The sequence below is a fragment of the Triturus cristatus genome, chromosome 6, assembly GCF_964204655.1.
Source record: "Triturus cristatus chromosome 6, aTriCri1.1, whole genome shotgun sequence".
In the NCBI taxonomy this organism is placed as follows: Eukaryota; Metazoa; Chordata; class Amphibia; order Caudata; family Salamandridae; genus Triturus; species Triturus cristatus.
The window spans coordinates 1353708690-1353731581 of NC_140589.1; the positions used below are offsets into that span (position 1 = coordinate 1353708690).

Genomic DNA, 22892 nt, shown 5'->3' on the forward strand with positions numbered 1-22892 from the left:
AGGTTCTTGACCTTGGGAGAATCTACAAAGGTTCCAAAATGTGGTCCCATCCCTTGCTAGGCTGGCATCTTTTAAGGCCAGCCAATGAGATTCTTCCCATATACGCTTTGCGTTATCAACAGCCTTCCTATATGTAGACCTAGCACTTTTTTTTTTTTTGAAACCGTTTATTACAAGTCTTAAAAGTATACAAGTATGGGCCCACAACCTTCCGGCCGGCCGCTAGCAATGGTAGGAACATACGACATACATTTATGGAACACGTGGTATTACAGGAGGAGCATTTCTCAGTAGGTAACAGTGTCAAAAGCCACATCATCCAGGCCCCATTATGCGGTTTCATTTTAAATTAAGAACAACAAAAATTAAAACCACACCCACAAGGCAACCCACAATCAAAAATAGCAGCACGTGCTCCCCAAGAGGGGGGATCCCAACTATACACAGAAGTGTGAGGAGGGGGAAGAGAACAAAGCGAGGACTGGGGGAACCCAATGCCCGGCTGCGGGGGAATGAGTCGGCTAAGGAGATGGGGCTGGCGAGGCATCAGGCAGCAGCGGTGGTGCGCAGATACCCCCTCGTTAGGCGTTCCAGGGGCCCCATACTTTCACCCATGTCCCAGGCTTACCCCTCGCCACATACACCACCTTTTCGCGAAACATGCACCAGTCCATGTGTTCTTTCCAGGCCGAGACCGTCGGGGGCCTCTGGGATCCCCACAGTTGAGCAATATCACGCTTGGCTATCATATATCCCAGAGTCACCCACCACGTCTGCGGCGCCGAGTAATCAGTCGGTTCCCACACATTCAACAGGCATCTCCTCGCTTCAGGCAACAGCGCCACATGCGTAACCAGTCGCAGCACCTCATGTACACCACGCCAGAACCCCTCTACCTCCGGGCACTCCCACAAAATATGCATAAAGGTCCCCAAAGCACCACACCCATGCTTACACAACCCATCTCCAGCATAGCCCATACGCAGAAGCTTTGGCCCCGTCATGTAGACCCGGTGGAGTATCTTGAGCTGGACGAAGCGAAGGCGAGCCGGTATGGCCACCTCCTTCGGGGAGGCCACCGCGGAGGTCCAGTCCTCGTCGTCCAACTCCAGCCCGTCGGCAACCCAAGCCGCACGAAGGGCAGTCAACAGGCCCGAGCGGTCGTTTATGAGCTTTTTGTATATAAGTGAGATCGTGCTGTCCGGGACGTGCCCATCCAGCATTCTATCCTCCAGGGGGGAATATTCCGGGATGGAGGCAACGTCCGAGAAGACGGAGCCCAGCGCATGACGGACCTGCAAATACCGAAAGTATTCACTGCCCTGCAACTGAAATTCCGTCTGCAGCATATCGAACGTTTTAAATCCTCCCCTCGTCCAAAGATCCCCCACTTTACTGATACCTATGATGTCCCACTTCTCGAAGCCCTTAGAGGTCCACAGGGAACCTAACCGCTCAGACGCGTATAGTGGTGATGCCCGGGTCAAACGGTCCTTCCACCCCATAGCTGCATTGGCCGCGTGCCAGACTTGCACCATGACACGCGTGGGGCCCGTCAGACGAGCGTCGGGCGCGCTAGAGTAGAGCGCTCGATTGTAGTCGCCACCTGGCAGGAGCATCTTGTCCATTTCAAATGCCGGGTTTAAGGCGGGCCCGTAGAGGCCATGGTTAATGGCAGCGAGCTGGGAGGCCCAATAGTACCGTTTAATATCCGGGAGGGCAATCCCCCGTCAAACCATGGGAGCGTCAGCTTGGCCAGAGCAATGCGCGGCCTCCCGTCCCAGAACAGGCGGCGTTGCAGACTCTCCACCTCACGGAAGTAGCGCGCCGGGACCAAGTCCATAGTGTTCTGCAAAGCGTACAAAAAACGCGGCAGAGACATCATCTTGAACAATGCCGCCCGGCCGAGCGGCGAAAGCGGCAGGCGCCGCCAGCGCGCAACATCTACCCGCAGACGCTGGAGGGGGGGGAAGCAGATTCCGTTCATACCGGGCCTCCGGGTCCAGAGTAATGAAGACACCCAGGTACCGAAATCCCTGCGGGGGGATCTGGATCGGACAGCCCCGCGGGAGAATAGGAGCCTCTCCAGAGAGAACATACACACACGATTTAGCCCAGTTGATGACGAGACCGAAGTTACGACCAAACGAGTGTAAAACATCAACTAGCACTATAAGTGATTTACGTGGGGAGGCTAGGTACAGAAGGATGTCATCAGCGTATAGGGATACGCGGTCCTCATACTCGGGGGTCCAACGGAGACCACGGATGGAAGGCTCCCACCGCAGCCACTCCACCAGGGGCTCCAAGGCAAGCGCAAAAAGAAGCGGCGACAAGGGACAGCCCTGTCGCGTGCCCCGGCCCAGCTCAAACGGGGCCGATACTCTTCCGTTCACGACCACCTACGCCAATGGGCCCGCATACAACAATTTGACCCAACTGATGAATCCTGGGCCAAATCCGAACTTCGCAAGCATCGCCCAGATGTATGGCCACTCAAGCGTGTCAAACGCCATGGTGGCGTCTAAGGACGCCAAAATGGCCGGTTCCCGTATAAATGGGACGCGCGCAAGCACCCCATGCAAACGCCGCAGATTAAGGGCTGTATTGCGATGGGGAATAAAGCCAGACTGGTCCTGATGAACCAGATCTCCCACCACACCGACCAGCCGATTGGCGAGTACCTTAGCGAGAATTTTGGGCTCCGCATTCAGTAATGAGATAGGCCGGTAAGAAGTAACCCGATCCCGAGGTCTCCCCTCCTTGTGGATCACCACGATTGTGGCCAGACGCTGGTCAAGCGGGAGGGAGCCCAGCGAGTGGGCCGCGAGGAACATTGTGCGGAGGTGAGGCGCCAATGTATCCGGTCGCAGCTTATACAGCTCGATAGGGATACCGTTCGGGCCCATGGCCTTGCCAGAAGCGACCGAGCGTATGGCGAGGGCGATTTCGTCGGAGGTGGGAGCGGCGTCCAGCGACACCCTGTCCTCCCCGGACAGGGAAGGCAGCGCGATATCCCTGAGCAGGGCACGGGAATCCTCTTCCGAGCAAGAAGAGACCGGGGAATACACCTCGCGGAAATACTCCGCGAAACAGGAGACAATTTCTTCTGGCTCAGTTACACACACACCATTCGTTTTCTCAATCAGCGGGACCACACGATTCGCTCTCTCCTTTTTATCCAACCACGCTATCAGTTTACCAGCCTTATCACCCACATCATACAGTCGCCCCTGTTGCTCTCTACTAAGGCCCCTGGCCGCTTCCGTAACGAGGGCCCTATAAGCCGCCTGCTTGAGCTGGAGGACATGTAGTGCAGCATCCGTCACCCCATCTTCTAGATTACCCTCCAGCTCAGCTATTTCAGCCTCCACCCGGGTCACCTCCTCCCGCTCGCGCCTCCGGGCGTGGGAAATAAGGGATAGGGCCTCCCCTCTAAGTACTGTTTTGAAGGCCTCCCACAGGGAGATAGCTGAAGGCACTGACCCCACATTCTCCTCAAAATAGCGCTGGAGGGATTTAATCAAGTCAGCGCGAATGGTGGGGTCGCGCAGGTACCAGGAATTGATTGGGACCACCCTGCGCTCAGCCCTCGGAAAGACATCAAAATGCAACAATAGCGGGGAGTGGTCCGAGATACCCCGTGCCAAATGGCGCACCTCCCCCACCCTCCCGACATGGGCCGCCGGGACAAGGACATAATCAAGCCGTGAGAGACTACCATGGGCCCCCGAGTGGAAAGTGTATTGCAGCTGCGTGGGATGTTTTAAGCGCCAGCAGTCCACCAATCCCAGTGTATCCAAGAGGCCGGATAGCCACGCCTGTGCCCGGGGGAGGTCCCTAGGGGGGTGACGATCCACAGTCCCGGAAACCACCGCGTTGAAATCCCCCCCCCACCACCAGAAGCCCCCCCGGAAGGCCAAGGAGGAGGCGCCCCAGATCTGCAAAGGTGGTCGACTGCAACCCCGGTGGGACGTACACTGACACAAAGACAACCACTTTGCCCTCCATTCTCCCCACCAAGACAGTGTAACGTCCCCGGTCATCGTGGAGCACCTCATCAATTTCTAACGGGAGCGAGTTCTTTACCATGATACCCACACCCCTCGAGCCTGACGTGAAGCCCGAGTGGGCCACGAGGCGGTAGCCACGCCGATTCATGGCACAGAAGGAATTGCCAATAAGGTGTGTCTCCTGCAGGAAGACCACATCAGGCGAGAGTCGCTCCAGATACTGTAGGATCACACCTCGTTTGATCCTGTCCCCCAGTCCATTGACGTTCCAAGACAACAAAGTTAATTCCCTACCCCCCATCATACACAGAAACCATCATTCGTCCCCCCGAGAGCACAGTAGAACCAACACAAAAAAAGGGTTGCCTTGTGATAATAACGAACACCCCATCCCTGCCCACCCACCCCAACAAAACTCCCCCCTCCCTGCACCCCTGCATGAGCCCAGACAGCCCCCCCAACGTGCAGTGTGCCTGTCGCCCCATAGATAGTTAAACTAACTAGACCCCCAGAGGAGGAGGGAGAACCCCCAAGAGACCCCACACAACCTCCATAGGAGGGGAACTTAAGCAATCCGACGTATAGTCAAAAGTGGTATCCTTTTTTTCCCCGAGCGAGGCCTAATATTAATCCCTCAGTCTTGATCCGGCGAGCCCTCTCCCCCGGCCGCTCCCCCCCCGCCACCCCGATCCCGATCTCCAGACAGAGTATCCAGCCAGTCCCCGGCCGCTTCGGGACGATCAAAAAAGTGTGTGCGACCTTCCACCTCCACTCGCAGCTTAGCTGGGAAAAGCATGGCGTATTTGAGATTTAGGTCCCGAAGACGGCGCTTGACACCAAGGAAGCTCAATCTCTGCTTCTGGACCGCAGGGGTGAAATCAGGATAGAAATTAATGTCCATATTGTCAAGTCTAATCGGTCCCTGTAGTCTGGAGGATTGCAGGATAGCGTCTCTGTCCCGAAAATTAAAAATCCGGGCGATGAGGTCTCGGAGCGGCTCCGACCTTAGGCCTTCCCCCGGGAACCCTGTGGGCCCTCTCCACAGCAAAGAATTTACTCAGCCCCCGTGGCTGGAGATGGGTAACAATCAGGTCTTCCACGAAAAGGTCCGCCGCCGCTTCCTCACGTCCCTCAGGCACCCCGATGATACGGATGTTGTTCCTCCGGGCCCGACTCTCGGAGTCCTCCAGGCGACGATCCATCAGCGCACTCGCCCGAGCAAGCCGGCGCACCTCCGTTTGCAGGGCCGCCACATCTGTCGTAAGGCCCGATGCGGTGTGGGCCAAAGAATCGACTCGGTCGTTGGTCTTGGAGAGATCAGCCCTTATCAGGCCAACATCTACGAGGACCGAGTCGATCTTCTGCGCCAGTGTGTCAAAACGCTGGCCCACAGAGGCCTTCATCTCAGCGATGGCGCCCATGACATCCCGCAGAGTCAGATCCGTGGGCAGATCGGGGGCATCAGTAGGACCCTCAGGGGACCTGCGTGGCACCTCAGGAGATCCCTTCTGGAGGGTATAGCGATCCATGCTGTTGGACTGATGGGCTGCGCCACGCCGGGTCGATTTTACCTTTGCCCGATCGCCATCTTGTTTCGTGGCCATGGTCCCAGTCTCCCGATCGCACCAGCCACGTCGTGAAGGGCGGGCAAGCCGTTCCACGGGCTCCGGGGGGATGCCACCCCAGATCTGCGGGGCGGATCACAGCCGGCGGGCAGGCAGGGCCCCCCAGCGAGGCCACACCAACACACGAAGCCCCGCGACCCAACCTCGCATAGACAGCAAGGAGGGTGCGAAAGCGAAAGTGAAAGTGCGGGTTACGCGAGCCACCAAGCCCCGTCCGCCGTTGTTATTCACTTCGTCACTGGATCGCCCCACAACGCAAATCCGGGGTTCGGCTAGGAGAAGGCCGCAAACCTCAATCGGTGCTAAAGTCGGTGTCCGAGGTCCGATTTGGAAGCGGAAAACGGGTGCCACCTCAGCTCGGGCTCACCAACACAGTCCCCTCATCTGGGACAGGATATGTTCAGGATAGTCATAGGAGGTCGCGGAGGTCCTCGGGAGCCTCGCACCTACGCGGCCATCTTGGTTGCGCGCTAGGCTCCTCCCCAGACCTAGCATTCTTGATTAGGATGCAATCCTTAGTTTTAATAGCGGATACAAGCATTTTCCTGCTGGATCTGCACTCTGAATTGAACCAAGAACCGGGTGTTTTGTGTTTGTGGGAGTTGTTAGAGGAAAGAGATGTAAAAAGAGACCCAATTGACTCAATGGTGTCTGCATGAATAGACACGGCCCTTGATTTCTCGTTAACATCTTCACAGGCTTGCCTAAGTTCAGCCGTTTTTAATAGCAGTATTTCTTTAATAGTGGACAGTTTTTGGGCGTCAACTGCAACTTTGGGCCATTTGAGATATCTTTTACAGTTAGATGGAATAACATCTCTTGTAAGCAATGTCGGACGATGATCAGAGGTTGATTGATCAGGGGTCCATAGGCTCTTTAGAGTCAGGCAAAGGGGGTTATGGTCACTGTCAATGGTAGGGACAATAACCATATCCACTGCATAATGCCAGAGTCTTCGGTCAATTAGAATATAATCGATTCTTGATGGGCTAGAGGTTCTGTTGAAAGTAGAAGCTGCATGGAGATCGGAGGGAAGTCGGCCATTAGCAGCTCTCAGCCCATATTCCATAACCAGAGCATTCAATTGAATTACTACTGGTGACCATCTCGTTACTGGGGGGACAGAAAGGGAGGGTATACCCCACCTAGTGTCTTCCTCTGCAACATCCAAAAAGTCTTCGGTGGCAAGGGGTTCAAAAGTACAATTCAGGTCTCCGGCAGCCAGAATAAATGAATTCGGGGGGCAAGAGGAAAATTCCTCTTCTAAGATAGTGACAGTAGGGGACTTAGATCCTCCTTGGGTACCCCTAATGTAGATGTTAAAAAGCTCAATAGTTGGCCCCCCTTTCAACCCATTCAGGGTTAAGTGCAGCACGTCTGGAGACGGACATTGTACATGTCTGGCTCTGCAGGAAAGGGCTATATTAATCCATATTATAAGTCCCCCCGAGGGGCGTCCACGGCCAATAGTGACCGCAGGGACGCAATAGCAAGAAAAACCTGATTTAAATAAGGGTGTGACACTCCAGGTCTCTTGAAATATACAGACATCGTACGTGGCTATAAACCTATTCCATTCGGGGAGTGAAAGTTTAGCTTTCAGACCCGCAATGTTCCACGAGATAATTTTAAGGGTCGTGTTTGGTACTGAAGAGGGGGAAATGGCGGGGTCCAATGAGATCAAAGTTGGAACAACCCTTGTTAGCGCGCCTTTCCCCCTATCCCCGTTGAGAATGATGGATGATGATGTTAAGGAGGTCAATCTATGGTTGGGGATAAGAGCAACTTGGGTTGCTTCAGTAGGAGGTGGGGACGTATGGGACACAGTTGTTAGTCAGTTAATTTGTCCAAGTAAGGATGTTCCCTCGAGCCTTTGATAAGGCAACCCGCTACTCCACCCCACAGGGGCATGGCTCAATGTCGAAGGATGTTTAAACTGAATGGAAGAGGAGTCAGAGGAGGATGATCTATACTCCAGTGCAATGAGGCCCTCAGCTAAATAGTGATTAGCTAAAGTCAATTCGATCGTGTCCGTTGGGGAGTTATTGGATCTTAGTCTGCGAGCCCTCAGGAGGTCATCTCTGATGACAGATCGACAACCTCTAGTGTGGCGGATCCAATGCGTAACTTTGTTCTTTAAAGATTCTTCACACTCATACCCATTACTCTTGGGGACTCCCACCATATGGACAGTGGGCTGGGAATTGACCCTATGATTTTGCATTACGGAGGGTTTACAGAGTGGGTTGGGGGCTGCAGATTTTGAAGAAAGATGACACTGATTAGTTGTGACATTGTCATGCAACGTTGAGTGCATTCTTTTGTTAGAGATGGATAAGCCAGTCCCAGCTCTGGTAGATGGTATAGAGTTTAAACTAGCTTGGTAAGGTGGGACTGGCGGTTGAGTGGGCGTGATTACACTAGAGTCAGTAGTGGTAGAAAAAAAAAGTGCATGGTGCGTGGGGGTAATGAACAATGCTTGTTGGTACAATTGGTGGTTGCGGAGGCTGTATAAGGAGTCTTATAACTTCTAATAATAATTCCTTAACTAGCGCTTTTAGGTCACTAATTTCAAGTTTTAGTGCATTAATGGTTTCCATAAGTAGACCCGGCGCTGGGTCTGCAACAGACACCCATTGTTGGCTGTCCATATGCGGGGGCGATCCAGGAGCAAGAACTCCGTCCCCGGGAAGGTCTGAAACGGCAGATATTGGTAAGCTAGAAGCAATGTCGCAACAGTCTGCAGAGTCATTGCCCAAGTCAGATAAGACCTCAAAGCGGTTTTTACACAGAATGACAGTGGGCTCAAGAGGTACCCTGTTGACCACAGAAACACAAGAGCTTGAAACTTCGGTAGTTGATCCATGAATAGTAGTGTGGTTTTGGGTACTATCCAGAGCGGTTGATATTTGTAAAATAGAGGAAGGTGGGGCAGTTTTCTTTGTGAACATTTGGGGGATAGTAACGGGGCCTGAGCAGGGGTTACTAGCAGGTAAAGGAGACGGAGACAAGGACACAATAGTTAAATCAGGATCCAGGAGCGTAGTACAATCGTCGACTAAGGATTCAATACGTTGTAAGGTAGAAGATGGAATAAGTTTCTTAGTAGATTTACGGGCCTTGTTTCTTTTGGCCACGCTGCCATTAGCGTCCGTCATTTTCCTTTTACCCATTATGGCTCTGGACCCGTCCTGCTAGATGATATATCAGCAAAGTACACTACAAGTATGGCAAAAGTCCCCACAAACGCAGCACAAAGTTGTACCTTCAGGCGATGTAGCACCCAATGTTGGTGAGGGAACACGCTGACCTCAATGCTCGGATGACAGGGACGTGGCCCTGCCCTGCCTCCTCCTGCCCCGGACGGCCACAGACGGCCCGCCCTCTGCCCGGGCTCAGCCCGGGCTCAGCCCGGAGCCGTCCGCGCGCGTCCCGCGACGCGGAGAGAGCCTCTGCTTAAATAGCGCCTCCGGGCGCGCTGGTGTCCGCCAGGAAGTCCGGTCCGGAAACAGAGAATGCCGGGAGCTGTAGTTCCCCCCCAGCTGCGGCTAACGGTGGTGAGTGGCGACGAGGGGAACAGACAGCGTCGGTATCCCGGGTGCGGTGGTGCCTAGAGGTAGGTCCGGTGTCTGGGCCAAGTGAGTTGTCCCCCCGCTCCACCGAGGGAGCCTCTGCTTAAATAGCGCCTCCGGGCGCGCTGGTGTCCGCCAGGAAGTCTGGTCCGGAAACAGAGAATGCCGGGAGCTGTAGTTCCCCCCCAGCTGCGGCCAACGGTGGTGAGTGGCGGCGAGGGGAACAGACAGCGTCGGTATCCCGGGTGCGGTGGTGCCTAGAGGTAGGTCCGGTGTCTTTGGGCCAAGTGAGTTGCCCCCCAACATGGACATCTGTTATCACACTCCCTTTAGGGGCATAGGAGTCAATTGTCAGTCGTAATCTGGCACATCAAACTGGGTCAAGTACAACCCTTTTCACATTTGACTCATGTTAGCAAGGACAAGCACCCACGGGCTTCTCAGGGAGGCAGAGCTCAGAATTCCATCGACTAACAGATACAATAACAATGTGAAGCCCTGTGTCACCTATGTAAAAAATAAAGTACTTAAATCACATAGCAGAACTGGAAACTATACATTTCAATGGAAATTAAATATAGGGTTGCAAACTGAGTTGCGTTTAACAGTCAGGCGCTACACCATCTTCCCCTCACTGGGGAAGAGATACTGAATCTACGATCCCCAACAGACTATTATTTAAGCAGGATTGGGTGCAAGTGCAATGGTTTAAATCCTCACATGTGGAACTCCGATCAATGCCTCTTTAACCTTCGGCAAAAGTCTTAAGTGTAGCAGGCCCAAATCAATCTAACGGCAGAGTACAAAAGTAGCAAACAGTACATGCTACTCGATCTCTCCACACTCTTGTTCAATATAAAGCCTTGCTACTGAGATCAAATTGGCAAATTATTGTTAATCAATTCATAGCCATTCTGAATTAGTGATCTCACTTTTATGAAGAGAAAATGTAACTTATGACCACAATTACCATATTGTCACCTTCTTCCAAATATGAATGCGAGCCAAAGAGCAAACAAAAACATTTAAGTAATAGTTAACACCAAGAGAAATGACCTAGAATTTTTTCAAACTAAAACTTCAGCTTAGTTACAATCGACAAGAGAATTGGTTGGACAACATTATTGAAGGGACAGTGCCTATGATCCCAAAAACTTAATACTGAAAACTCCACTGGTAAGGGTACCAAAACAAGCCCAAATGCCACCCTGCCAGGCCTGGTCACACCCTTACTCAATTAGACTTAACATAGCAAATAAAGATAAGTGACAACAAATGTTGCCACAACTTGTGAAAGCTATGACTTGTTTGCACCATTTTAAAACTCAAACAAATTCATTACATGTAATCGCAATTTAAAAAAGAAAACCAAGAGAGCACCACACAGAACAAAAGGAATAACCATAAATAAGGACCATATGAATGGCACTAGTTCGACCCAGCAGTTTCCTGCTGGCTGGAATGCATCAATGCAAGTCGCAAGTCAGAATCCACTGTCCTAGATAGGATGAGTTTGATATTCGTGTCCGATAACCTGTGCTTACCCTCAAGTAGCTTGGCACCAACCAGTCAGGCTTATCCTCAAGGCCTAGGTGAAAAGTTTTGGCATAACACCACCCTGGCAACACTGCGTACGCCACAAAAAGACACCACCCCATATCTATAACACACTGGTCTTTGTATTACACACATTGAAATCAAAACTAGGTACACATTAGATGTAGACTTTCCATGTATACTTTCCAGTTCTGTGCAGTTGCCAAACTTAACCCCATGAGCAGCAACATATAAGCCTAATCAAAGGTATTTATTCAACACGACACTCCCTAATATCGCATAGCCCCAACAATTGCAATGAACAAGCAATCACAGGTCTTGGACTACGCCTCGTGACCCAGTCACTCAACTACACCAGTCAAAGAAACAGTTTGCCCCTGCTGGTCCAACCTTGATTAGAATGGTGGAACCACCTCAATACAGAATTAAACAGTTACATAGTTTCATCCATACGGATTAGACATCCTGGTGCCTAGGGGAGGTGCACAAGTGCAAGATTGCAAGCACCCCTTTAGACAAAATGGTGTAACCCAGGAAGCTGGTGTGCTTCAAAGTTGTGAGAAAGGTTTCCCCTCAAGCGGAGGTGCAAGCTTCTGTAGCTCCCCGACAGCCAGCGGTAGGTGCCCGCAAGGCACAACAAAACCCTCGGCCACGATGTTCTCCACAACAAAGCATCTTGTGGCGTGGATTCAGGAAGAGGAAGCCAGCGACCTCGGATGGAGGCCACAATGTCAGGCACTGTCTTTCTCAACGATCTGGAGGTCGAAGACAGCCTCCGTTCCCAGCTCAGGTCGCCCAACACCTCTCGGACATTGCACGCTCTGAGTGCAAGCTAGCACAGGTCCCCTGATTGCAAGCACGGCTCCCCTGGTTGCAAGCATGGGTCCCTCGCACTCTGCAAGCTTCCACCGCACTCCTCACAACCCAGCACCTCATGTAGGCTGTAGGAAAGTAAGATCTGCTTCTTATGGTTACCCCCACTTTTTGCTTGATGTGACGCTGTTTTTGACTAGTCTGACTGGGATCCTGCTAATAGGGACCCCAGTCTATCTGCTTTCTCCTTAAACTGTTTTATGTACACACCCCAGATTGGATACTGGGGTACCCATGTCAGTCCCTAGTATAGGGTACCCGTGTACCCAGGACATAGGTATCCCAGAGGTCTCCCATGTATAATGCCACCCATGGAAGACCATTCAAAATGGAACTACAGGCCTGCCATTGCAGCCTGTGTAAGTTGGTGCATGCACCAATTACGAAAGATAGGTTTACTATATCGAAGGGTCACTGCAGTTAAAACCTGTATGTCCCCCCTCTAGCAGGTCTTTACAATCCTGAGGGCAGGGTGCTTGGCTCCAAGTGACAGGGTGCCCCTGTATGACCAGGACACCCCTGCAGCCTACGGATTCCATTCTCCCAGGTTGTCAGTGAAGCAGCCATATACTATACAGAGGGGCACCGCGTGACTGCAAAATGGCAATCTCGAAAATGGCTGCAATTAATCCTATCATGTTTGGTATCAAACATATTGGAATCATACCTCCCACAACATAAACAGTGTGGGGGGTATGATTCCAAGCAATGGAGGAGCCCTCCATTAATCTCTTGATGTTCCTGGTACCAGCCTTCTAGTCCCAGACAGCACAAAATGGTTGCTGCCGACCTGAGACACATTTCTGCCCTCCCGCTGCAGAGCCAAGCTCGAGCAGGGGGAAGGCAGAATAGGCATCCTGTCACAGGGAGGTGTGACCACCTCCCTGACCGTTTTTAGTGTATTGGGGCTAGGTGGGCGCTCTTGCCAGCGCCTGAAAGTCTGCATGAGGGGCACATTTGGTGTACCTGTGCATAGTCCAGTTCAAACCAGTCCCGGGAGCCTTTGGCTCCCGCTCTGGCGAAAAACTGGACAAAGGACATGGGAGTAACCTCCCCCCTGTCCAGACCCTCCCCCTGGGAGGGTCCCCTGAATCTTCCCAACCCTCTCTTTAGGGGACTTGAGGGCTTCCCTGGGTGTAGGTCCCTAGATTCGTCGTGGACAAGATTCAGAACTGAAACCACTGCACTTCTACCTTCTGGGCATTCTGGACTTCGTTTGGACCTGTCTTAGTCTCCCTTTCAGTCTGCTGCATGGTCTGTGCGCCATGCAGGATAATCTCCCCTGGAGTGAAGGAGTCACTGCCCTACATTTGTAGGCACCGCAACACTGCTGACAGGTCTGCTGATCCTGAACTCCTGCAGACTCCGAAGGGTTCAACAACACAGGTGGTGGTTATCTACATCTCTTGAGGCCCGAGCTGCCCTCTAACCAAGTCGGAGGTCGGAATCCCTCATGGCGGCTGCATTAACCGAATCCCTGTGCACCGTGTACTTTTGCAAGTGCATATGCTTGTTGGCAACTCTACCACAAGTGCATTGGGCTCCAAGTAGCCCCAACATCTGGAAACTTCTTCAACCAAGATCTTCAGCCACACCGCCTTGTGGGCACCGGGGCCTGCTCCTTTTGGTGAGCTGCTAGAGGTCCTCTCGCGATCCCTGCGCCTCCAGCCTGTGGGTCCATTTGAGAGCCATCGTGGTTTTCCTTGGGCTACCCAGATTGCTCGGGACCAGCCTGACTCCCCTGCTTGTGGTGAGTCTCATGGACCTTGATGGTTACCACCATGCACCTACTTGATTTCCGGCGTGGGTTGCATTGTCATGGCTTGTTGGTGCCGCCTCCGGACACCGACCCCTGAGCACTCGAAATCCTTTGTGGGACAGCTCATATCCAGGTCCTGGTCATCTTCAGCATCGCCAGATTCTCGCAGCAGCAGAGTCAAGGTCACGGTCATCCTTCCTGAAGCACCCGACATCGGAGGTCACTCGACTTCCAAGTCTCCTGGTCACCCTTGAGTGACAGACTGTCTCCTCTGCTTTTGGGTACTCCTAGTCAAGAATCCACATTTGGATTCCTCCGGACACTTTCTACTCTTCCAGCAGCGGCACTTTCCTGAAGTCATCCATTGAGTATGACTGCGGTTTCCGATGCCACTTCACACCAATGCACCCGGCTTCCCTGGGATAGGTAACTTGGGTATCACAGTATCCATGGGTGGGGTGGCTCTCCAACCTTATGTCTTCCACTGGGTTTCTTCAGGGTCCACTGGGAAGAGTCCCTAATCTTTCAAAATCAACTGCGACTTGCAAATAGACTTGTATAGAGCACGCAGTCGTGTTCACACACTGCATATGCTCTCTGTGGGGTCCCCATCTACTTACTTGGGTGGTTGTGTGGGTCCCCAGCAATTCTACATCCTCTCAACATTGCCCTGACTAGAGTCATGGTTCTTATACCACTGTAAGTATTATGGTTTGGTCCCCCCCCCTGGGGTCCATTGTGTATTAGTGCCATTTAGTGTGATTAATTTGCTTCAATATTGTGCGCTTCGTGTCCATCCCGGTGTAGGAGATACAGTAACGTACTAGAGCGTTATATAATACATATTTTTATACATACTGTGTTTCTTTTTCATTTAATCTACACCATAAGATTATACTCTGGCAAAACAAGCTGCTTTACACTGTCAAGGTTAAGCCTGAAGGCTGCTCTTCACAGCTACCACTTGGATAGCTTTCTAAGGTTGTCTGAGACCTCTTAAATCTCCATAAGGGTTGTCTGGACTGGTGCAAGGTGCCCACTTACATTAGTGGACATCATATACCAGGCCAACTTCTCACATAGGCTGATTATCTTTATAAGCACACTCCTCTGCTGAGTGAGACTAATGTATGCCAGGATGGTCCTTGCCACTACCGACAATAACTTCCACCTGTTTCCGCCACACCCTGCACGGTCCTTACGATCTTGTGCAAACAGGGAGATCCTTTGTGTCCCTGGGATCTTATGTACAGGAGGCCACCCAACTGGCCCTTGGAGTGTACTTAGGGACCCAGGCCATGACAGTTGCCCATCTCTAAAATTCGGAGGCCAGAGCTCCAGTAGTTATACCCACAATGGCCTTTGAAGTTGCGATCAGTTCAAAAGGCCACCTTTGAAATGCAGAGGCCTTCTAAATGTTGTCCTGTCTGCCATCCTACCCCAGGAGGTGTGATCACTTGTAGTGGGGCCACTACCCTGCCCCTTGGAAGGCAGGTCCCCATTCCACCCCCACATAATCGTTTCAGAAAGGCCCCTCAGAGCCAGTGGTCTGCAGTTTCCCTTGAGCCCCTAGTTTATGACCTATTAGGAATGCACAGATTTAGCTGTCCCGCCAGCACCCAGATGTGAACTGACAAAGGCCGACAGGTGTACAGAGCCACAAGCATCAAAATGCCCACTTTCCCAAAGTGACATTTACACATACATAATTTCAGATCCACTTGCACTACCGGAGAGGATTTGCCATTATTAACTCATTGATATTGCACACTATACTGCTACTATTCTGCATGCAGGAAATTCTTACCGCTCAATAGCATTTCCCTACATTCCCCCATGATAAACTGATGTGAGAAGCTGACCCTGTCGTATCAAGCAGACGATCCGGTGCCATTCACAACCCTTACATGTAACACAGACGTGCACATACCCTACCTCTTCCCAACACCACACCCTGTCCACAGGGAGAACTCCGATATAGCAAAGAGACATGCAGAACCTTGGGACATAGCTTAAATGCCAAGTCGAGTAACCTGCATATATAGGCCCCACCAGGGCAAACCAGTGGCACGATCAATGAGCTACCTCCATGGATGGCACAACCAGTGCTGCAGGCCCACGGCGGAGCATTTAAGGTATAGGTCTTACCCCTAGACAAGGGACTTACAGCCAGGGGCGGCTTCTCCATTAGGGCAGAGGAGCATCGCCCCATTGCTTTCTCGCAGTGCGAGAAGCAGAAACATTAAAATGCCATTTTATGTTTCTGCTTCTCGCACTGCGAGAAAGCAGAAGGGTATACCTGGTTGGGGGCGGGGAGGATTGGCTTCTCCAATGCTGTGGGCGCTTACTATTTGGTCAGCCCTCTGGGGCCAACCAAACCAGTCATGCCCACTATTTTGTCTATGTAGGCTGCATGCAGCCTACATAGAGAAAATGTCCTCTCCTTAGGTGCCCGGCTGGGCGCCGTCGCCACCAATCACAATGCTGCCATTGCAGTTTTGCGATTGGCTTGGGGAGGGAGGCTGCTTCCTGTTCAGGAGAACAGCAGGAAAACGCCAGGAGCTCCGCAAACCCCCCACCCGTGAGTCATGACGGCCGCGACTGCTTACAGCTAACCCGAATCAGCCAATCATATATACACCAATAACCAGTATGCATATGAAAAGCTCAGCGCTTGACACTGGAATTCAGTTCCAAAACACGCTCGAAGTCCTAAACCAGCAAAACAAGGTGCAAACATTAAGTCGGCAGCCAAAATGTCAGGGGAGAACACGCCAAAAGATGCCAGGTTTTACAACAATATTATATTGTAGACCACCATGTGCTTAGCACATCAAGTATGAACGTAATCATTCAAATTCACACAGAGACCACAAACGTTCATTGGTGTTTACACCATTAGGTGGGAGTTTGCATCTGATCATCAACTACGGCAGCAGAAGGATTTCCAGTACTTACATTTGGGTCATAGTCACCATGTCACTGTAATGCTAGCTTAAACTACATTGTGTAAAACATTGACATAAAATATGCGTCAGAGAAACAGATATGGGGGGGGGGGGATCTTCGTTAATGCAAATTTATTTTGATAGGGCGGTTTAGAATGCAGTCTGTGTACTTTCTCCGCTGAAGCAGATCAGTACTCTCTGCAAAAGAGCACATAAAAAAAACTTAACGTTAAGGCATGTGGTGTTCTCAAAGCAGAAGTGTACTCATTTCCAGGTGGAGTCTAGCTGCACTGCTGGGGAGAAAACACCATCTTGATTCTGGTTAAAGGTGCCTACTGGAAAGGATCGGTATCATTCTTTTAATTATACAAGTTTGAAAACATCACGTTTGCTGTTAGCATGTATATATGCAACTCCAAACCCGCTGCAATAGGTTCAAAAAATTGCCATATGGTCAATATGAATTTCTAACTTAGATGGGTTTCATGTGAAGCCTGGGGTAGGAGGGCAAGAAGAACACACGGACAATCAGATTTGATGGTTACCATGAAGAGTTCAAAGAAGAAGATACATATGCAGGAAAACATTGCGTCTTCCTGAAGCAAAAGTGGGTCAAATTCTTTCCAAAATCAGCTCCAATGTTTCCATGAACATAAAACTGAAATGCAAACGCAATAAAATGATGGATGGAGTACTGAATCTTCAAGACACTCGCCCCATGCTCTCCATGCCACGGGGGTCAGACTAGCCTGGATGCCGAGTGGTTAAACCTCTAAACCGGCCCCAGGATACTCGTTTCCGGTCCAGGGAGGATCTGGCTTGGCAGTTCAGACTGGATTGTTCCCATGGGGGACCAGGGTCATGACTGATTTGTATATGGCTGGGTTTAAAATGGAATGGGGGAGCAAAAAAAAAACCGATGGATTTAGACCCACAGCTCTACACTGGGATATTTGACATTGTTCACCATTCTGTCAATAAATCATTCTTTTGGCATAAAACTGAAAACTCAGACCGTCTAAGAAAAATAATAAAACAAGTGACAGCAGCTCACTAACTAAAGACATAATAAGTGAACAAACCCCACATTCCTCCAAAAAGGCATACAGATTCAATGTCACGCACGACACCTATTCATGCCAAGGATAGACAGTACATTAGTGCAGCCATCACCCTACGGATGATAAGGTGTTTGTCTCGTGTTGAACAAACAGCGGGATGAAAAGTCACTGAAGACTAGGACTGACTAAGATACGTCCATGCACCAATGGCGATTAATTCCCCGTTCACCTCTGCCCCTTACGGGGCCTCTGCCTAAAACGGGGCAGACTTCAAAACGATTGTAACGCATTTCATAAGTCGTCGGAAGCGACAAGTACATTCGTCAATGTGAGAAGTTGGCCTGGCATATGCTGTTCCTAGTTATAGGGACACCTTGCACCAGTCCAATTCGACTACTATTGATGATAGGTTTAAGACAACCTTTAAAGAAAGCTATCCTAGTGGTAGCTGTGGAGAGCAGCCTTCAGGCTAAGTCTTGAAGGAGTGTTAAGCTTATTGTTTTACCATAATAACCTCTTGAATGACCAAATGAAAGAGTAGCCCACACAGGTATATATATAAAATATATGTATTTATTCTAGACAGAATCCCACAGTCACTTTATGTGGCTAGTGGCAAAGTTACACTTCAAACAAGCATTTATAATGACAATAAATAGCACAGAAATCAATGGGCCCCAGGGGGGGACCAAACCATATACTAAAATAGTGGTATAAGAACCACAACAATTCTACAGGCAATGCCTAGGGCATTCAGGATCGCTGGCCCCTTAAGAATCCACCCACAGTTGAGAGGAAGGGGACCCACGGGAGGCGTGTGCAGTGCGAGAAGTTGCTATCGGGATCGCAATGTTAGCCTATGGAGAATGTCGCGGTTGAATAATTAAGGTTTAAGGACACTTCTAACAACAGTACAAAGTTAAGGCTTGAGACTTAAGGCTTTGGAGAGCCCACCACCACGGAAGTACCGAAGTACCACTGTTAACTGCCCCAGGGAAGCCGGGTGCATAGGTCGATTCTGGTGTCGGGTCGCGGGCTGATTTTCTATGGAAAAGGAGTCCAAACTGCTGCTAGCTGGAAGTGTCGCTGAAGTCGTGAAGATTGAAGTTGAAGAAAAGACAAAGATGAACCTGAAAGCAGAGGGGACAGAGTATGGGTCACAGCACAGTGACCAGGGAGCTCACAGGAAGGAGCTCGTGGATGTCGGGTGCTTCAGGTGTGGAAAGTACAGCTGGGCTCTGCAGTCACGGGCTCCGGGAGGCTTCAAGGAAGGCCAGCTTCTGGAGGGCGACTGTCCCACGTCGGCTGAGGGTCGCTGCGGTGTTAGTGTCCCGATTGGATCCACTAAGCATTAGCAACCGCAACCCACGCAAGATGAACAAAGCAGCTGCTGGTGCAGACCCACGTGGTCTGAGGGTGCTCTCCTTTGCAGGGAGCGTAGAGCAGGCCTGGAGCAACCAGGGGAACTCTTAGAAAAGAAGATTGTCCTCCGTCAGGGCCCACAAGTCGAGGGACAAGGGACCGCGGAAGGCAGCAAAATGGAGTGCGTAAAAGGGCTCCCACGGGCCACCGGAGCGGGCCAGGGAGCTGAGGGTCGGCACAAATGCTGCTTGAAGGTTGGCTCAAGAATGGGCCAAAGCACAACTTCCCCACTGGTCGGGGTCGTGTGCTGGACAAGAGGTGGCCGGTGTCTCGGGGTATGCGGGGATCTCGACACCCACGTGGTCCAGGGTGCTCAGACTTGCTGGGCACACTCACAGGACGCTGGGATGCACTGGAGACCCACCTCGAGGTTGCTGGAAGGCGTCGAAGGTCGTGAGAGCAACGAAGTTCCAACCGGGTATCTTGTAGTCTTTTAGGTGCCTGCCAAGGAGGGGGATAACTCCTTTATCCCAAGGGAGATTTCTTCAGTCAGCTGGGCAGCAGCTCGTCGAAGGTCAGTTCTGTGAAGTCCTGTACGAATCTAAGGCTCTAGGGCAAAGTTATTCCCATATATCCCCAAGATTAGGGGATGGTCCAAAAGAGAGCCTACCAATCAGAGTAGAGGCGGGAAAGGGTGGCTACACCCACTCCCCTTTGTGTGTTTCCCGCCTGGGCGAGGGGCAGGATGCCCCTGAACCGGTTCCAGGCGGTGTATGCAGAATTGGGGCTCTGCAGCTGCCTACGTGCAACTCTGAAAGGACATTTGGTGCACCCACCCTGTTCCAATCCACATATCCTGTCTGGGGAGGTGCTGGCACCTCCCTGCCACAGGAGCCTTATTGTCCAGATGGCGAGGCTGGGGTTTTCCCCAGCAACAGCCAGCCAGAGTCATGTAGGTGGCGAACAGTAGCCATTTTGTGGTACATGTGCACTTTTAAATTGGTGTCCAAATTCTACCGCTTTTCCCATATCACCCTCCTAGCAAGGGGGAATCGTGCCCCCATGCCCATGGCTGGACTGGGGGTATGATTCCTTCATGTTTGACACCAAACACGATATGGTTCTGTGTAGCCATTCCTAAGTTACAGCAATGACGCAATAACTTATAATGCGGTTAAGAGTATATGGTATGGCTACACTACAAACAACCCAGTAACGATTTTACGAAGGTTGCAGAGAGGTCCTACTCACGTAGGGGTCCCCCCTCACACATACCTCAGCACCCAGCCCTGTAGGATTACCAGGGCCTGCCATAGGGGTGACCTATGAGAGTATATGTGTTGTATGGTATGGGACATAGGGTACCTACATCCCTGTAAGGGGTGCTAGCACCACCTTACCCAGGCTACAGTAGTGGCCTGGTGGTGTCAGTTTGGGTGGCTGTCCCAGGGTGGCACAATAAGTGCTGCAGCCCTGGTAGGCCTACTGGGGGCCCCATGCCCTGGGTACCATCTACAAGGGACTGGTAGGGCATGCCCAGCATCCAATTATGTTTGTACCTAGAGTACTCACAACAGTTTTAGGGAGAAAGCAGATAGGCTGGGGTCCTGGATAGCAGGATCCCAGCCAGACTAGTCAAAAACCACTTAAATACCAGGCAAAAAGTTGGGGGCAACCATTAGTCAGATTTCACTCTCCTACAGTCAATTTCCTGTGCGTTCCCGAAACTTGCAGTTATACGTATTTTCAGATATAAACACCCCTTTTCGGATATCAGAAAGGATAACGTAACATACTTGAGTTTTCAAAAGACCTCAATGAAGTACACAACCCCCCCCCCCCTTTAGTCGTATATTGTATAATAGTTGAGGTCGTAGACTACCTCAAACGACCATTGCAACTTTGGCAAGCTGACAAGTACGTGCATGGGACAAACGGCAACGCAACACCTTCAGTTCCAACTCCTCAACAAATGCAGTTAACAGAACGCAACTTTTAAAGGATTACCGGAAAGGGATTATCAAAGTTTAGCAATACAACGTCTTCCAAAGCAGAGCACCCGCTACTCATTCATAGATAGTTGAAGCAGGCACGTCTTCCTGCTCACGCCGAAACTCCACAAAAACGCTAAAAAAATATAAGATGGTCGGATGTAGGACAAAACTACGAAAAAAAAACTAGAACTCATACGATGCAAAAGCTTAGTTGGAGTGGATTTGTAACAAGAGACTACGTCATTTGGCACAGAAGTAACACTTCCTACGTTCCACTAGAGGGGCTGCCCATTGCTCCCGCTAGGAGGGTTCAGTTAGATGGACAGTTCTTTACTTAGAAGTCTTTACTTGAAGAGCCCCCATGCCGCCCGGAGCGTGACAGAAAGATGCTTTCTATGCTAGCAAAAGTTATCGTAGGATGCTTCTTGCTCCGCCGCACAAACTCACAAAGACATCTCTCTCATGTCCCACGTAGCTCGAATCCAGCAACTCCACACCGACCTCTATCTCAGTCCCAGTTAGCGTAAGACAGCAGCTTTCAAATTCGCACGGAGCCCCGGAGAAACTCCGCCCAGCACTGCTTTATTAACAATGAGGACCCGTTCCCCGCCCCTCCCAGCAACAACACGGGCGGGGAGCTGCAAGCTGAGGCAATGGGAGCGCAGTCGCCATCTTCCAACTGCGCATTCACCATTTCCCCTTTAGAAGCGCCACACCTGACTGGACTGCATGTTGAACATATATATTCGGTTTTCAAAGTTTGTATTATAACTCGAGCTTTACATAATAGAATATAAAACATAATACATTTGAATTTTATGCAAAAAATAATTTCTTCTAATACTTACTGAAAATTTGATTTAAAAACAAGTAACACAACTAACCTTTTTTGACAGTTTTTAACGTCAATACCTGTTAAGATTAAGGGCTTTCTTTGATGGTAAAACAATCTAGCCTAGTTCAAAATGGCCGTCACGGGTAAACGTGTCTTTCGGTATGTCCCAGTCACTAAATTAACGTTCTAGTACTTCTTTTTCACTCGTGTTCTGAGGGTTCCTGATAACTTTCGCGCGGATGTGAAACGTATTACTTGCATACGGACAAGAAGAGAGGATCGAACCCTAGGTGATTCAGGGACGTGAAGTTTGTCTCCTCTTACTTGAGTGAATTTGCTACTTGTATATATGTATCTTTAACCAATAGTTTCTGTAGTAGGCATATGGTGACCAGATTTTCAGTACGACTAACAAATATATACCGGGCCTAGGCCTGATTCAGATGTCATTAAATCCTGCTGTGCTGCTTGAATGAGGCACAGCAGGAGAGTTTACAGAAGTGGACTTCTGTCACTGTTTGTTACTGGACCCGTTGAAAAGTGTGCCTGTACAACACTGATTAATGTGCAGGTTCACCAAACCCTCCCTTAAAAATCGGGACATTTTGACGAAACCCTGACACCAGGACATCCCTTAAACAAGCATTTGCAATGCAATAGGTCTCGCATTTATACGAGTTTGAGCTATTGGCATTGTAAATTACAGTGCCTTTTATTTATGTTTTAAAAAAAAAAAACTTAAATAAAAAGCATTATCATTTACAATGCCAATAGCTCAAACTCGTATAAATGCGAGACCTATTGCATTGCAAATGCTTGTTGTTAAAGGGAATTCAGAGACATGGTAAGATCTTATTTGCCGGAGAAACTTGCCAATCCAGTCCCTGCCCCAAGAGGCAGACACCAAATGTTGCCACCCACACTGCGCCTCATAATAACCGTAGAGCCCTGGAATGTGCCAGCCCCTTCAGGAACAAACAATGCCCTGGCTTCATTAGAATACAGCTGACATTTGCAACGGCACACACACTTCCCAAGCGGACGGCAGCAGGGAAAAGCACCCCAAAACTGAAACAAAAATGCCAGCAACACGGGCCTTAAAAAAGACAAAAACCACAGAAAAGTAAAAACTTTCACTCATGTTTTAAATTTAATTATACACTTGTGGGCATTTAATTTGAAGGTCTACAAAAAATGCACATGATTTGCTGGATAAAACAGCAGCTATACTGCAATCTCAGTTGCCAAAGTTACTTCTTAATTAAACAACTAAAAAGCAAAAAATAAATGCAT

The 22892-nt window shown here is 50.3% G+C and overlaps 1 protein-coding gene across 2 annotated transcripts in view; it reads right to left on the reverse strand.

Annotated features, from left to right (window-relative positions):
- PAPOLG (poly(A) polymerase gamma) overlaps window positions 1–21445 on the reverse strand; it is a 465484-nt gene extending 444039 nt beyond the window's left edge. For both annotated transcript variants that reach the window (XM_085612363.1, XM_085612362.1), the window contains exon 1: window positions 21212–21445. In XM_085612363.1, the coding sequence (XP_085468489.1) occupies window positions 21212–21228 (17 nt within the window). In that variant the 5' untranslated portion in view covers window positions 21229–21445. The remainder of the gene's footprint in view (window positions 1–21211) is intronic.
- Between the last annotated feature and the right edge of the window lie 1447 nt (window positions 21446–22892).